Source organism: Panthera pardus, unplaced genomic scaffold (genome assembly GCF_024362965.1).
Source record: "Panthera pardus isolate Hobbes unplaced genomic scaffold, ASM2436296v1 HiC_scaffold_12, whole genome shotgun sequence".
Taxonomy (NCBI): Eukaryota; Metazoa; Chordata; class Mammalia; order Carnivora; family Felidae; genus Panthera; species Panthera pardus.
This window is the reverse complement of record NW_026526677.1, coordinates 2,774,255-2,789,949: the sequence shown is the minus strand read 5'-3', so window position 1 is coordinate 2,789,949 and position 15,695 is coordinate 2,774,255. Positions and strand designations below refer to the sequence as shown.

The window sequence follows — 15,695 nt, the reverse complement described above, 5'->3', positions numbered from 1 at the left end:
AGAATATTCTGCTCTTAATAGCTCTCTCCCTAAAAAACTCGGGGCACAACTCGATTGTCAGATGAGGCTGGGTGTGGTGAAGGAGGTTTACTTTTTAGTTAGCAAGGCAAAGTACAGGTCTCTGTGCTAGTCCAAAAGATGTGATGTGGTCACGGGGACACAGGTTTCACTTTGTGTGAAAGCATGACATGGGGCCATTAAGAGCGGACCAGGGGTCTGGGCGGTAGGCTCTTTTCACATGTTGGATTTGGTAACCAAGGCCTTCACATTTATTTTTTTTAATGTTTATTTATTTTTGAGGGAGAGAGAGAAAGAGAGAGAGAGTGTGAGCAGGGGAGGGGCAGAGAGAGAGAGGGCGACACAGTATCCGAAGCAGGCTCCAGGCTCCAGGCTCCCAGCTGTCAGCACAGAGCCCAACGTGGGGCTCAAACCCATGAACGTGAGATCATGACCTGAGCTGAAGTCAGACGCTTAACCACCTGAGCCACCCAGGCGTCCTGAGGTCCTCACATTGGAAATGAAGCTAAAATGGGTCGAGAAGACCTCCGTGTCCAGGTAAGCTATGGAACAAGGAGGGGGTCCCCCAACACACCCTGAAACACCTAAAACAGAGAATAAAATACAGGAAACAACAGTTCTCAAGATATCGGACATCAAGCAACAAAGGACAGTCTCAGTGGTCCCTGAGAGACAGGACGTGACAAGAAAAGAACACGGCAGACCATGATCCCTCATGAACACAGACACAAAACTCCTAAACAAAGTTTTAGCAAATATATACAAAGGCTAACTCATCATGACCAGATTGGTTTTATCTCGGGAATGCGAGGTTGTTTTAACATTCAGAAATCAATCAGTGCAATTCACCGTGTTAAAGAACTAAGAGAGAAAAATCCACATGACCATATCAGTAGGGGCAGAAAATGCATTTGACAAAATCCACTATCCATTCGTGATTTAAAAAGAAAAAACCTCTCGTCAAACTAGGAATACACGGTAACTCCCTCGAAAGGATGTCTATGAAAAAGCTACGGCTGACAACACACTTAGTAATGTAAAATTGAATGATTTCCCTCTGGGGTCAGGAACAAGCCACGGATGTCTGCTCCCACCATTTCCATTTCTACTCAGTATTGTACCAGAGGTTCTAGCCAGAGCAATGAGGCAAGGGGGAAAAAAAACAACAACAAAAAAACAATAAAAAGCACCCAGTTTGGAAATAAAGGAGTTAAACTATAGACAACAGGGTTGCCTAAGTAGAAAATCCTACCAGCACCGATAAAAGAGTTTAATGAAGGTGCCGAGATACAAATCATTATACAAAAGACACTTGTTTTCTGTATACTTGCATTGAACAATCGGAAAGTTAAATAAAGATACCATTTATGATACAATCAAAACATATAAAATACTTGGGAATGAATCGGATGAAAGATTTGCGTGATGTTTGCACCGTGAACCACAAATCACTGCCCAGAGAAATTAGAGAACCCTTAGGAGATACTCCATGTTTATTAGAAGACATCGTTGTCAAGATATCAGTTGTCCCCAGAGAGACCTATAAATCCAATGCAGTTCTAAAAAAAGCATCTTTGGGTTTTGATCAATGTCTATTTATTTTTGAGAGAGAGAGTGAGAGAGAGCAGGAGAGGGGCAGAGAGAGGGGGGGACAGAGGATCCCAAGCAGGCTCCGCGCTGACAGCAGAGAACCCGATGCGGGGCTCCAGCTCACGAACCATGAGATCGTGACCTGAGCAGAGGATGGATGTGTCACCACCTAAGCCACTCAGGTGCCCCAAGATGCTGTTTTGATAGAAATTGACAAACTGACCCTGAAATGCATACGGAAATGCAAAGAACCTGGAATGTTCTCCGGAAAAAAAAAAAAAAAAAAAAAAAACATTATAAAACAAGAGACCAAAAGCTGCCACACTAACTTCTTATTCCAAGACTTAGACATCAACACAAGGTGGCATCAGCCCACAGGTGGATGAATAGATCGACGGGACAGAATACAGAGTACAGAAATAGGCCCACACGTACACGGACAACTGGTTTTCCAGAAGAAATGCACAGACGCAATTCAATGAAGAACACAGGGTCTTTTCAACAAGTGGTGTGGGGCCAACTGGACATCTATACGCACACCAAATGGTACCGCGAGATACTACCGCCCTCCTGCTTCAAGGGCCACGATGACAAAGACCGGCCACGCCAATCTGCGGGGGAACCGCACGCTCACGCGGCTGGTGAAATCCCAGTGGAGCACGCAACCACGCTGGCCGCTAGTTTGGCGGATTTTTTTTTAAGCTAAAATACACTTAGCATTTGGTCCCATCGTTTCACTTCTAGCTGTTTTTACCCAAGTGGAATGAAAGCGTGTGTCCACGCAAAGACCTGTAGGCAAATGTTCACGGCAGCTTTATTTATAAGAGCTCCCAGCTGGAAACAACCCAAATGTCCATCCGGAGGTAAAGAGATAAGCAAACTACAGGGAGTTCACACAACGGAATACTGCTTGGCGAGAAAAAAAGAAATGAACTACTCTCCAAATAGTTATGCTGCGTAAAAAAAAAAAAAAAAAAAAAAAAAAACCTTTGAAAAAAGGGTATATACCCAACAACATTTAAAAACAAATTTTTTAATGTTTATTTTTGAGAGAGAGAGACAGAGACAGAGCGTGAGCAGGGGAGGGGCAGAGAGAGGGAGACACAGAATCGGAAGCAGGCTCCAGGCTCTGAGCCATCAACCCAGAGCCCGACGTGGGGCTCGAACTCACGGACCGTGAGATCATGACCTGAGCTGAAGTCGGACGCTTAATCGACTGAGCCACCCAGGCGCCCCCTATACCCAACCATCTATACAAATTTCTAGAAAATGCAATCTCATCTGAGGACAGACTAGAGCAGAGCGTGGGGAGTGGAGGGGAAGGGTTTAGCAGCAACAAATATGTTCATCATCTCGACTGCGCCGATGGCCGCACGAGCGTATCCACGCGTCAGAACCTATCCCATTGCACAGCGTGGACACGCTGACTTTGCCGGGCACAAATCCCACCTCAGTAAAGCTGCGGAGGAAGGACATGCGCTGAGTGGAAGCAAACTGCTGGCCCGGGAGGGACACAAGGGGAGTTAGGAGCAGGGCCACTCACCGGAGGTCTGGCCGGAGGCGTATAGAGAAAGGACTCCCAGGTTGGCTAAGTACAGGGCGGGCACGTTGAAGGTCTCAAACAGGATCTGCGGAGAACAAGAACACTACCGTGCTAACGGCCAGGCCAGAGGCTGGAGGAGCGGGTGGGTCTTCCCTTAGCTCCCGGGCTCACAAAGCCGACCGGTAGGAGGCACTTGGCTGCCCCAGAGATCCAGGCAACGGGGCCAGGGAGCGTGCCACACTTGACCCCAGCTCTGCCCTGACGAGCCCTGTGACACCGTTTCCCAGCCTGTGACGCAGGCTCACGTCCTTCCCGGGGACCTTATGGCGGGGGAGACCTTAGTCACGAGACTGATGTGAGGGCATCGCAACATCTTGCAGACCACCGTGTTATCCCCACGGGGATGGTGCTGACTTCCCAGCGCCACCATTGTTCTCTCCACGTCTTCGCCCCTTCTGCTCTTGGAGGGTAGGCGGACCTTACGCAAATCCCAACGCTTTGACCTGGGATGGTCCGTTGTTTTGTAATAATGGCGACAGCAAAAGCTCACCGTTGGCTTGGTCAAGAACGCTCTCCTGGGTACTGCCCGTACATAGGCATGAACAGGGGAGACACAGTCCTGATCCTGCCGCCCGCGGCGTCCCCCCAGAGGTATGTGACACCGTCCTCCCCTGTCCACATGGGAGACCAGTGGACAAACATGTTAGGGGGCAGGTGTCAGGGGTGCGACATGAACCCGGGCTGCCAGACGCGACGAGGTACTGCCTCTGTGACGCTGGCTGAGCGAGCGAGTGATTTTCCTGCAAGATGGTGCCACAGGAATTTAAAGGTCCTTTTTTTAAGTTTATTTAGTCCGAGAGAGAGAGAAAGCGTGAGTGGGGGAGGGGCAGAGAGCGAGGGAGAGAGAGAATCCCAAGCAGCCTCCGCACTGGCGGCTCAGAGCCCGACTCGAGGCTCGGACTCACGAGCTGCGAGATGGTGACCCGACCTGAAGTCAGATGCGTCCCCGACTGAGCCCCCCCAGGCGCCTCAATTTAAAGATTCTTTTGAGGGTGGGACCAACGCGGGGTCACTCGGACGGTTGAAAGGCAGACTTTGTTGCAGCTCCAAACCGGCCAGGCGGGGCCACGGGAGGGTGGCACCCGGGGGACAGGATGACAGCCAGCTGGAGCTGTCGGGGAGCACCTTGTGGGCGGCCGGCAGGGTGGTTAGCTGTCTCTGGAGGGAGCCCTGTGGGCTGGCTCCCTTGAACAATTTCACGGGCTCCTGGGCCTAGGGGCTGTCCCTAGCTGTGGGGACAAGCAGGGCAGGCGAGCAGTGGCCCTGAGCGGGACAGGACAATAAGGGGAATGGTCGGGGTGCAGGCTGCTTGGGGAGTGATCCGGCCGGCCTCTGGCCAAAGACCCCAAAACCCAGTAAAGCCAGCATTTGAGACAACGATGTTCCACAGAGCCGGGTCCACCACTGAGCGTGTGACTCCCCGGGGGGGTCACTAAGCACGCGTCTGGGGGCAGCCGCCCGGGGGGCTTAGGGGACTGACCCAAGAGAAGCGAAAACGTGAGTCCCTGCAAAGACTGGTTCACGCCTATTCGCACCGGCTTTATTCACCACGGCCCCCAAGTGGAGGCCACCGGGATGTGCGTTTGTAACGTGACATATGGAAGGCCAGGCCCGGACACAGGCACCACCTCGAAGGACACAGGGCAGGGGGGCAGTGTCTGGGAGTCTGTGCTACTCTCTGGTGCCCCCGGAACTTGCATCCTGGTGGAGGAGTGGCGGGTGTGGACGGGCAGCTTTTGCGATCCCACTAGAGACCCCGCCCCCTAAAAGCACAAAGACAAAACCCAACCTCAGCTCCCCTGGCCTGAGGTGAAGCCGGAGGTCACAGAGCTTGGAAGGGTCTTTGGGTTCCTGCGATCAAAATCCCATTTTGCAGATGAGAATTCCGAGGCCGAGGAACAGGAAGCAGCATCTACTGAATGCTCAACAGCCACTAAGCCCCCTGACACGCATCTCACGACTTCGATTCATTTCCTTTCCGCGATACCCCCAGGGTGACACCATTACCATCCTTCTGATGGGGAAATCAGGACACCTTGAGGATGCATATTCCTCCCCAGGTCACCCGTGCTGGGAGAGCCTGGGCCAGAATCCGGGTCTTGAGGCCAAGCTGGGCTTTTCCCTACACGCTGGGCTGCTCCCCGCATTGGCCTCTCTGCTGGGCCATGGCCCCAGGCATCCTGCTCACACACAGACTTATTCCGGGAGAAGTCAGCCCAGCCCTTCTCAGTCTGTCCCAGCCTCCGGGAGGAGCCTGGGAGGCTGGCGTCGGGACAGAGGGACTCTGCAGGGAAGAGCCCACAGATGGGGAAAAGTCTATTTTTCCGCACGGCGGTGGTGTTCCCTGTGCCCGGGGGGCGGGCCACCATTGCTGGCTGCCCCCCGTCTTCCTGCAGAAGCTTCCATCCTTCTTGACCACTCTCTGCCCTGGACTGTAGCCACGGGCCCCCCTCTGTGGGCGACCCCCTGGGTTCCGCCCGTGGGGACCCTGGAGAGAGGTCTGAGGGAGGCGGAGAGGGGAGGAGTACAGCTATCCCCCTGCTCCTTCGTTGTTGGTCCCTCCGAGGCCACGGCTCCTGGCAGAGGCCCTCTCAGGGCTACTCACCCCCCGGGCTCTGTCGGGCTTAGCAGGCAACAGCTTCCTGATACTAGCCCAGAGCTCTCGTTCACGTCCCTCTTCTAGAACGTAGGCTTGCCTTTGTATATAATCTCTTTGGTAAAGTCTCATCAAAATGACCCCACGTGAGGGTCCCTTTGGTTTCCTGCTGGGACCCTGATATAATTAGGGGGTGAATTCAGAGAGACCCAGGGCAGGAAGACAGGCAGTGGACCCCGGAGAGGTGGACAAGTGCCGGAGACAGGCTGTGTGGCACAACGCTTTGTGTGAGGGTTAATTTTACGTGTCCGGGTTGCCTGGGCCACGGGGAGCCCAGACATTTGGCCAATCATTATTCTGAGGTTGTCGATGAGGATGTTTTTGGATAACATTAACATTAATATTGACATTGGATAATAAACATTAACATAAATCGATGGATTGAGTAATGCCAATTACCCTCCCCGCGGTAGGTGGGCCTCGTCCAATCAGTTGAAGATCTGAATAGAGCAAAAGGCTCCAGCCTGCTGACTCGCCCTGCAGACCCTGGCATCTGTCAGTCCCATAATCGTGTGAACCAATGCCTCAAAACAGATCTCTTTCTACATATACACGTGTGTGTGTGTGTGTGTGTGTGTGTGTGTGTGTGTGTGTGTCCCACTGTTTCTCCGGAGAGCCCTGAGACAGTTTGGAAGTGGCACATCGCCCTCGGGTGAGGGACAGTCCTGCTTCCCTCTTCTCTCTCCAGCTCGCTGGGGCTCCGATGGGCACATGCTGCTCTCAGCCTGGATCCCTGCTGTTTCAAAGCCGTGGGCTCTGTGCCCGTGTCCACGTGGAGACCAGCCATGGCCCACTTCTGCGATCCACCTGTCCATGTGCAGAGGAAGACTCGTCGGCCCCCTCGGGGCTTTGTGTTAAATGAGGCGGCAGCTCACGCCCGTGCCGTGATTGATGGTGCTGTTTCTGGGCCACGGCACAGGCCTCCTCTGTGGGCAGGTGGTGCTGGGGGCCGCTGGCCCGCCCTTCGGGTCACTGCTCACTGCAGGGGACACCATCGGGCTCTAGGGGCTGTGGGCCAGGTGGCAGAACCTTGCCATTTCCTTAATTAGCTCCTGGACGTCCTCATTAGGCAAAGCCTCATGACGCATCTGGAACCTGGACAGCCAGCGGCGGCCCTGCGGCCCCTCCCCACCTGGACCTCACTCCAGCCCTAAGAGGGCTCTGCTGGGGGGCACTCTCCTTCCTTCCCCGCCCCGTCCTTGACAGCCTCTGAGAACCAGCTCAACCCAGTTCAACCTGGTCGATCCGATCCACACACACCACCAGCTCCTTGCCGGGGGGCAGGCCCAGGGGGAAGGTGGGAGCTCTCAAGGCAGGTTGGAGCTCCAAGCAGGACAAACCGCACCGAGAGAGCAAGGCCGCAGGGTCAGGCCTCGAGGGCCCAGCGGGCCTCCCAGCCACCTGCCCTGCCTACTTCCACCCCTAGACCCTCCGATTTCCTCCTCTGTGCAAAGGGACTGTAACTGCCCAGCCCATAGACTGGCTGCGAGGTCCAAATGCTCACCCACTTGGTGACCCCTTGGTGAGCTCTCCCGTGGCACCTGTCATGCCTGCCGCCAGGGTCAAAGGGGACAGATCTCTCCCGTGTCTTCATCTCGCTGAGCAAAGGGATGACGCCCTGAGGGGGTCCCCGAGGTTCAAGGCTCAAGGGGAGGCCAGAGCTGCCCTCCCCGTGGCCTGTTCCCTGACCCGCCCACCACGTGGCCCCTTACCTGTGACATCTTCTCTTTGTTGGACATTGTGTTTAAAGGCGGCTCCGTCACCATGAGAGGATGCTGTTCCGGGGCGACGCGGAGCACCTGGTAGAAGGAGTGATGCCAGATCTGTGGAGAGAGCAGGAGACGCGGTGAGGCACGTCCGTGAGCCACGGCCGATCTTCTGGAAGTGCGATGGAACCCGTCTACCCTGCAAAGTGGCTTCCGCAGTAGCTTATGTGATTCACAGCAGGAAGGACAGAGCGGCTGCAGACGAGACAAGACACAGAAGCTCCGTGCGTGTGCCGAGCCTGGAGTCGGGACGGGGAGCAGACAACGATGTGTGAGGCCTAGTCCTCGTCTGACTGGGCAGCAGACATGGGCCCCAAGACACAGAGGGGGGAGTGTGGCACCAGGCGTGGGCCCAGAAAAGGAACTTGACTCTGATGTGCTGTTTCCTCATCTATAAAATGGAAAACTTTCCCTTCCTTGGAGAGGGTCATGAGGACATCGTAGAGGGTCTGGCACAACGTTTGTAGAAAACCGAGCGTATTTGTTTCCTGTGGCCGCCGTAACAGAGATCACAGCCCAAGTGACTTAAACAACAGCCTCCCGGTCCTGGAGGCCGGAGCCCGAAGTCCAGGCGTGGGCAGGGCCGGGGCCTCCCAAGGCCTCTCTCCTTGTGTGTGGACGGCCATCCTCTCCCTGTGTCCTCACGGGGTTGTCCCTCCGTGCGTGTCTGTGTCTTGATCCCCTCTTCTTACGAGGACCCCGGTCACGTGGGATCAGGGCCCACCCCAGTGACCCCTTTGAGGAAGCGGGGGAGAGGGAGACACAGAATCTGAAGCAGGCTCCAGGCTCCAAGCTGCTGGCACAGAGCCCGACGCGGGGCTCGAACCCACGAACCGCGAGATCATGGCCTGAGCTGAAGTTGGGTGCTTCACCAACTGAGCCACCCAGGCGCCCCTTGGTCACCTCTTTAAATACCCCATCTCCAGATACGGTCATGTTCTGAGCTGCTCAGGGGCAGGACTCCAACATAAGAAACTGGGGGACACGACTCAGGCCACAGCACCTACCGAGTGCTTGGTGCACAGTAGGTGCTCAACAAGCAATGAATAATGCTCCTGCCTGCCTCTGGGGAGGAGGCTCCATGGGGAACTGAAAACAGAAGTGAGGGGAAGTTCAATGGAGGAAGGGTTTCAGGAAGGGGGGACGCGGAAACACACGGCAACATGGCGCCCATGAAACCCAAAGGCCAGACGGGTGGGCTCACAGCTAGATGTCCAGCCACTATGGACTGGAGCAGGGAAGTGACACGATCAGATGGAGAACAGTCACTCGACAGGCCGTGTGGGGGTGAACGTGGGGTGGGGGGTGCAAGGTAGGAGGAGGGGTACCATGGGGGAGGATCGTTGCAATGACCCCGGTATTTGGGCAAGCGTTGAACCAAGAACTTGAACCAGCTGAAGACACACCAGAAGTCAGCTCCACTGGGTCAGCCAGGCAGCTGAGCCTGCACCAGAGAGGGGAGGGGAGGGTGGAGGCTACGGCCCAGGCAGCCCGGGGCCCAGGGGCTGGTGGGCCGCACACTCCAAAGACCTGTCTACACCGCTTCGGTTTCTGTATTCCCTGTGACATGCTAACGGAGGGCTACAGCCAGAATCAGAGCCAACGCTTCAGCCGTGTAGACAGGAAGTGTCTGTGAGCGACACTCCCACAACCCCTTCAAGACGACCCCAATGAACACACACCTCCTGACATCCACACCCTGTGCAGACCTTTCCCCCGCTGAACCAGGACTGGCTCGTGCGACCCACAGAATATACCAACAGTGAAGGCGTGTGTGGCCCGTAGGGCTACATCATAAAGCCATCGCAGCCTTCACGTTGGCCGCCTTGATTGTTTCCTCCAGGGGAAGTCAACCACCGTGCTGTGAGGGCATTCCAGGGCCCCTGCAGAAAGTCCCCAAGAAGGACCACCTTGCCAGCCCCATGGAGCACCACCATGGAAATGTCTGCTCCAGCCCCGGTCGAACCTTCAGATGATGCACCCCCAGCTGACTCCTGACTGCTGCTCCATGAGAGACCCCAGGCCAGAACCACCCAACTGAGCCGCTCCCAAACTCTTGACCCACAAAAACCGTGAGAGGAAGTAGATGGCCATCGGTGTTTTAAGCTTCTAAGTTTGGGGGTGATTTGTTATGCAGCGTAGATAATTAATACATCTTCCTAGGCAGCGTGCAAACTTCAGCCGTATATGGAGACCCTGATCAGAACCTTCGGTTGCTAAGACAGAGTGGTTCAAATAGCCATATCGAATACGTCTGTATTGCACTGACCTACGGAATTTTTTTCTTATGGTAAAATGTACATACCATAAAATTCACCAATTCAACCTTTTTAAAAAGCGCACAGCTCGGTGGCACTAAGTATAGTCACACTGCTGTGCAACCTTGAACACCATCCGTCTCCAGAAATTTGTTACCGTCCTCAACCAGAACTCTGTCCCCATTAAACACTAACTCCCCATTCCCCTTCCCCCAGCCCCCCGGTGCCCGCCGTCCACCTTTCTGTTTCCACGAATCGGACGACTCAGAGTCCTCGTATGGGTGGAATCCCACAGTTTTTGTCTTTTTCTGCCTGGCTCATTTCACTCAGCCTCATGTCCTTAAGGTCCGGCCGTGTTGAAGCGGGTGTCAGAACTTCCTTCCTTTTCAAGGCGGGGTGATAGTCCGTTATGTGCGCAGCGCATTCTGTTTATCCATCCATCTGCCGATGGACACCTTGGCCGTAGTGAATGTGGGTGTGCAGACGTCTCTTCCCGCCCTCGTCTTCGATTCTTTCATGTTTTGGAACCTCCGTACCGCGATCCGAGTGGCTGCACCATTTTACGTTCCCACCAGCCCTGCGTGAGGTCCCAAGGCCAACGCTTGTCATCTCCCGTTTTTCTGCTTGTTGCTTTAAACAGGCGTGGAGTGGATTAAGGACTTTTTAGCCATTTCCTCGAGTGCATACAACAGCACTACACGCAAGAAAAAATTATACCCCTTTCTTACAGGTAAGGAAACAGAGGACCAGGGAGGCTGGTGACTCGTCCAAGATGACACAGATGATAAGTCGTGGAGACAGGATTCAGGCTCGGGTCTCAGACCCCACGACCCGTGTGGTTCGTAGCGTGGTGTAGCGTCCACGGGGACCAAGAGAGAGGCCCAGAGAGGCCCGGATGCCAGGGCGCCTCCCCCCCGCCAGTGCCAGGGAGCAGATATGCCCCCCCGAACGTCAGTAGGGGCCCCGTGGACAGGTCCCACCCCAGCAGGAGCCGCAGCCTACCTTCTCCATGTTGGCCCAGTTCGTGACGGTTGCCCGGGAGATGGGGTATTGTAGGCTAAGTTCCCCTCGCTTATGCTGAGCCTCGTCTCCGAGGAACCAGTCCTCCTCGCCCATCCCCACCAGCGGAGTCTGAAAGACAGGCCAGGACAGGTCAGCTCTCGAGGGTGACTCACCTCCCCTCGGCTTCCACGTGCTGACGCACGAGGAGCAACGGCGAGGAGCCGTGACGTGCAGCGGGGGGACCGCTCCAGGTCACGGCGCTGGCGGTGGTGGCCTTCTCAAGCTTGCGTGCCATTTCAAGATGCCACTAAGACGTTTTAGCAAAATGACCTGCAAGGTCAAAGTGCCCCCGGGGGCGCCTGGGCGGCTCAGTCGGTGAAGCGTCCGACTTCGGCTCAGGTCGTGATCTCGCGGTTCGTGGGTTCGAGCCCCGCGTCGGGCTCTGTGCTGACGGCTCGGAGCCCGGAGCCGGCTTCGGATGCTGTGTCTCCCTCTCTCTCTCTCTGCCCCGCCCCTGCTCACGCTCTGTGTCTCTCTGTCTCTCGATAGTAAATAAACGTTAAAAAAGAAAAGAAAAAAAAAAGAAAAGTCATTTAAAAAAAAGTGTTCTTCAGGACACTGGCCTTGTCCACTTTGCGGGTGGGAAACCCGAGGGGAACGGGGGTGGGGGGAGCCGTGGAGGAGGGCACGGTGTCGGGCAGGGGCACCGGCTGCTGCATTCACCCTGGAAACCCGCCGGGGGAAGGGTCTGCAGGTGAATTTAGTTTGTCATCCCTTAAGAAGACGGACCTAACTGCTTTCGTGGCAGGGTGAACCGTTTATTCCGTCATCCAGAAGGGATTTGCCGGTTGGTCCGTGTGTAAATCTGCATCTGCCAAAAAGCAGACACCAACACAGCACAAAAGGTGTGAGGGTCTCGCTAGGAACCCACCTATGTGAGAGAAGACGGGGGCGCCCGACCAGGCTGTGGTCCAAGCCCGAGCCTGGGTACAGGACGGAGGGCTGGATGGGTGTCCTGGAACAGCGGGCAGTCGGCGAGGCCACCGGGCAGCTCCTGAGCCGGTCGTCCGGGAAGGGAGGCGCGTGTTTCCCGAAACGGGTCTGTCTGGGGATCGCTGCCATGCTCAGCAGTCTGTAGGAAGCGTGGCCTTGTTGTCACGCAGCCGTTGTGCCACGGGGATGCTGGGCCGCGGTGGCGGCGTGGATTTCAGAGAGGCCCGCTCTTGAGGCTACCACAGCTCACGTGCGCAGAGCTCTTTTGCCTGAAGAATTTCTCTCTAGGAGGAGGGGTTTGGGCTGGGGGACAATCCGCGAGACCCCGGCAAGCCGCTGGCCTTCTCCGCGCCGCACCCCGTCTCCTTCGGATGGAACGTCTCCCATTCTGCCTTCCTTGCCGCGGGGCCGTCGGGGAGCAAATCAGAGAGACCGCCGATGGGAACGCGCTTCATCACCCGAGTGGACACGCGGGTGTGGACAGTCCACGCTGCCCTGCCTCGGAAGCTTCTGGCTTGGCCAAACCTTCCCGAGCGAGGGGAGCAGGGCGAGGGATGCCTGCGGGGCGGGGACGAGCGTGTCACGGGGTCTGAAGCCACTGCTTCAAATGCCCGGCTGGACGGGGCTGGGGTCGCAGCGGCCGCTCCGGTGGCCGTGGACCGAGTGCCCCTCCGGGGCGCGGGGCCTCCCGCCAGGGTTCTCACTGCTGGCTCGCCGCCAGACCCAAGAGCACGGAGGGGCCGCGGGGCTCGTATCTGGAGCGAAATGTGAGCCCACGCAGAGCATCCCGGCAGGTGCTGACTCCTCTTGGACAGAGAAGCGTCCCTCCTACTGCCCGGGGCTGGCCCCGAAGGCGGGGAGGGCGGCGGCCCAGCGCCTCACCGAAACAGTGCTCCCGGCTCAGTTCCACCCTTTACTGTAATTCATTATGGCCACTCGTCTCTATTTTGGCGAGGAATTTGACCTCTCTCCCTGTGATTTTTTGCTTTATTGCGTATGTAACTCGTTTTACCTACAATCCTGCTTCTCATTGTCCCACTCTCTGCACAGCTAACAGGGATCTGTCCCTCCCCCGGGGCGGTGGGAGCTTTCACGTTGCAGGACGAATTATTGCACCTGCTGGGACCACAGATGCCACGCCAAGGATTTCAAAACAGATTCTCGAAGGACTGGATGCGGGGCAACGGTTACGCAACGTTGGGAGTTTGAAAGAGCCGGCAGGGAACACGGAGGGAGCCCGGAGAGTACAGCCCCAGGGCCGCTGGCGGGCCGCGGGGAGCTGTGAGAGGGCAGGACACAGGGCAGAACAGGGCAGGAACACGGAAAGGAAGGCCCGCCTCCTCCTTCTACCTCCCAATCTGCCTCCACGGGGAGCCGGTGATAGGGGCGTCCCAGCCCGAGAACCGCACAGCAGGATGATGTCGGGGCCCACGGACAATAGGCAGAACCCAGCTGTAGTGGGTTGAAGGGTGGCCCCCAAAAGATGTGTCCACATCTAAGCCCCGGAACCTATATGGATGTGACTGTATTTGGAAGCAAGGTCTTTGCAGATGTGATTAGTTTAAGGGTATTGAGGGGCACCTGGGGGGCTCAGTCGGTTGAGCGTGCGACTTCGGCTCAGGTCATGATCTCAGGATCTGTGAGTTCAAGCCCCGCGTCGGGCTCTGTGCCGACAGCTCGGAGCCTGGAGCCTGCTTTGGATTCTGTGTCTCCCTCTCTCTCTCTCTGCCCCTCCCTTACTCATGCTCTCCCTCTCTCTGTCTCTGAAAAACGAATAAACCTTAAAAAAAATTTTTTTTTAATTTAAGGATATTGAGGTGGGATCATCCTGGATTATTGGGGGAGGGAGGGCTAAATCCAGTGACAAGTGTCTGCATAAGAGCCAGAAGCAGGAGATGTGAGACAGAGCGGAGGCTGGAGGGGCATAGCCACGAGCCCAGGGGCGCCCGGAGCCCCGGCAGCTGGAGGAGCAGGAAGGATGGTCCCTTAGCACCGGCGGAGGGAGCTCAGCCCTGCTCACACCTGATTTAGGACCTCCGGCCTCCAGAGCTGGGACACAATAGGTCCGTGGTCACCGGTCATGGCCGCCCCAAGCAGGACACTCACGTTCCTCACCGCCGGCACCCTGAGCATCATCCCCATCCCCGTTCCACACCACGAGGGGCCAGACTCCGGGCCAGGCATTCGGGCACCGCCTCACTGAAGCTTCCCCCGGATGTGGCACGTGTGTGTTCGTTCACCCCGCCCTGTGCACGGGGAGTCAGAGCTCCAAAGGCAACTTGCCCCCAGTGACACAAGTGCGGAGGCAGGGCCGGTGTTCGGATGTGGGTCTCCTGACCACGCAGCCCCCCACGCTTCACCGCTAAGCCCTGCGATCTCGAAGAAACGGGCCGGCCAGCCAGCCGTGACCCACCTAGGGAAAGGCAGGGACTCTCTGGCTTTCTGCCCCCCAGCATGCCCCGGTAGGAAGGCGGGTCTTAAAACTCGAGGCCTGCTAGAAACATCGCCATTGATTTGCTCCAAGTGATGTAGAGCCCAGGCGTAATCACCCCGGGACCCGGACATGTGGGGCTCCCCACGTGACCAAGGTGCCCCCTCTCACGGATGGGTAGGCTTCCCAGGGAGGAGCACGGTGACTCAGCACCGGGGCCTTGAAGGCAGGTTGGGGGGGGAGGGGGTCCTGCCTCTACTGCTCGCTCACACAGGGACATGAGCACGTTTCCTCTCAGAGATGCCGGCCCGTCTTCGGGGAGAAGGGCCCCACGGCAACTCGCCGGTAGGGCCACCAGGCTCATGTCAACTCAGCGAGTTACAGTCGTTATGTGAACTGAGCGTCTCACAGCTGCTTCGAGTGGGAGAAGTTCCAGGACGTGGCAGGGCCCTCGGTGGCGGGAGGGGGGCGGGGGTGGACGGGGGAGTGGCCACCTTGCAAAGGACACGCAGGTCTGGCTGGCCGAGCTGGAGCACGTCCTATGTCCTATCCGCTGCCCCCGGGGAAGGTTCAGGAAGAGGTGCCTCCGGCCTGCACGTGACTTTTGATTGGTCTGCGCGGGGTTTGCAGAAAAGTGAGTTCTCCTCGAGATCTTGACGCTAAAACCTGAATTTCTTACACACGGAATCAATCACCAGATGGACCAGCAAATCCGGTCCTGAGAACAGGCCCGGGGGAGCCAAACACGGAGCCTCAGACGCGTCGCCCGCGCCCCAGGCAGCCCTGGGCACAACGAGGGTCAGAGCAACTCACGTCGTGTCGAAGTTTCCCGAGGAGGGTGGGGAACACGGCCAGGGGGGTTTCCATGCCCGCAAAGCCCACCTTGCTGAAGCCCGAGCCATAGTCGCAGACGAGGGGCACGTCCATCGTGATGAGCGCGGCCTGGACGGGCTGCGGGAGACACGACAGGGTGATTCGAGCGTTTGCGAGGCGCCCGACGGCGGGGCAGGTGCCGCCTGGATGTGGGGCACGACGGCGGGGGGAGGGGTGGACGTGGGCTCTGCGCTCACGGCTGTGCAGTCGCCCCTCCCCCAGCCCGGAGGGCCCCCCCACCCCAGCCGGGTCAAGTCACCGTCTGGGTGCTGAGGGCAGTTTCTGGAACTAGTGGGCTTTCAAAATTCTGTTTAATTTTTTTTAATGTTTATTTAATGTTTATTTATTTTTGAGAGACAGAGAGGGAGCGCACGCACGAGCAGGGGAGGGGCAGAGAGAGAGGAGACACAGAATCCGAAGTGGGCTCCAGGCTGTGAGGTGTCAGCACAGAGCCCGACGTGGGGCCCGAACTCACAAACTGCGAGATCGTGACCTGAGCTGCCCT

General features: G+C 56.9%; 1 protein-coding gene across 1 annotated transcript; it reads right to left on the bottom strand.

The window, feature by feature from the left end:
• Positions 1–2,792: 2,792 nt before the first annotated feature.
• LOC109246917 (uncharacterized) lies at positions 2,793–15,266 on the bottom strand. The gene is made up of 4 exons (XM_053899334.1): positions 15,131–15,266; positions 10,894–11,022; positions 7,580–7,690; positions 2,793–3,236 (listed from the first exon to the last, which is right to left on the bottom strand). Exons 1-4 carry the CDS (start codon positions 15,242–15,244, stop codon positions 3,132–3,134), a joined length of 459 nt encoding a protein of 152 aa, XP_053755309.1. The 5' UTR covers positions 15,245–15,266; the 3' UTR covers positions 2,793–3,131.
• Positions 15,267–15,695: the final 429 nt, after the last annotated feature.

Bases quoted from the DNA above. Each gene is read 5' to 3' on its own strand.
- LOC109246917 (XM_053899334.1), bottom strand. From the start codon at position 15,244: ATGGACGTGCCCCTCGTCTGCGACTATGGCTCGGGCTTCAGCAAGGTG. The intron at 11,023-15,130 runs GTGAGTTGCTCT...CCTGTCTTTCAG, and splicing joins TCGGGAAACTTCGACACGAC to ACTCCGCTGGTGGGGATGGG. The intron at 3,237-7,579 runs GTAAGGGGCCAC...TGTTCTCCGCAG, and splicing joins ACAAAGAGAAGATGTCACAG to ATCCTGTTTGAGACCTTCAA.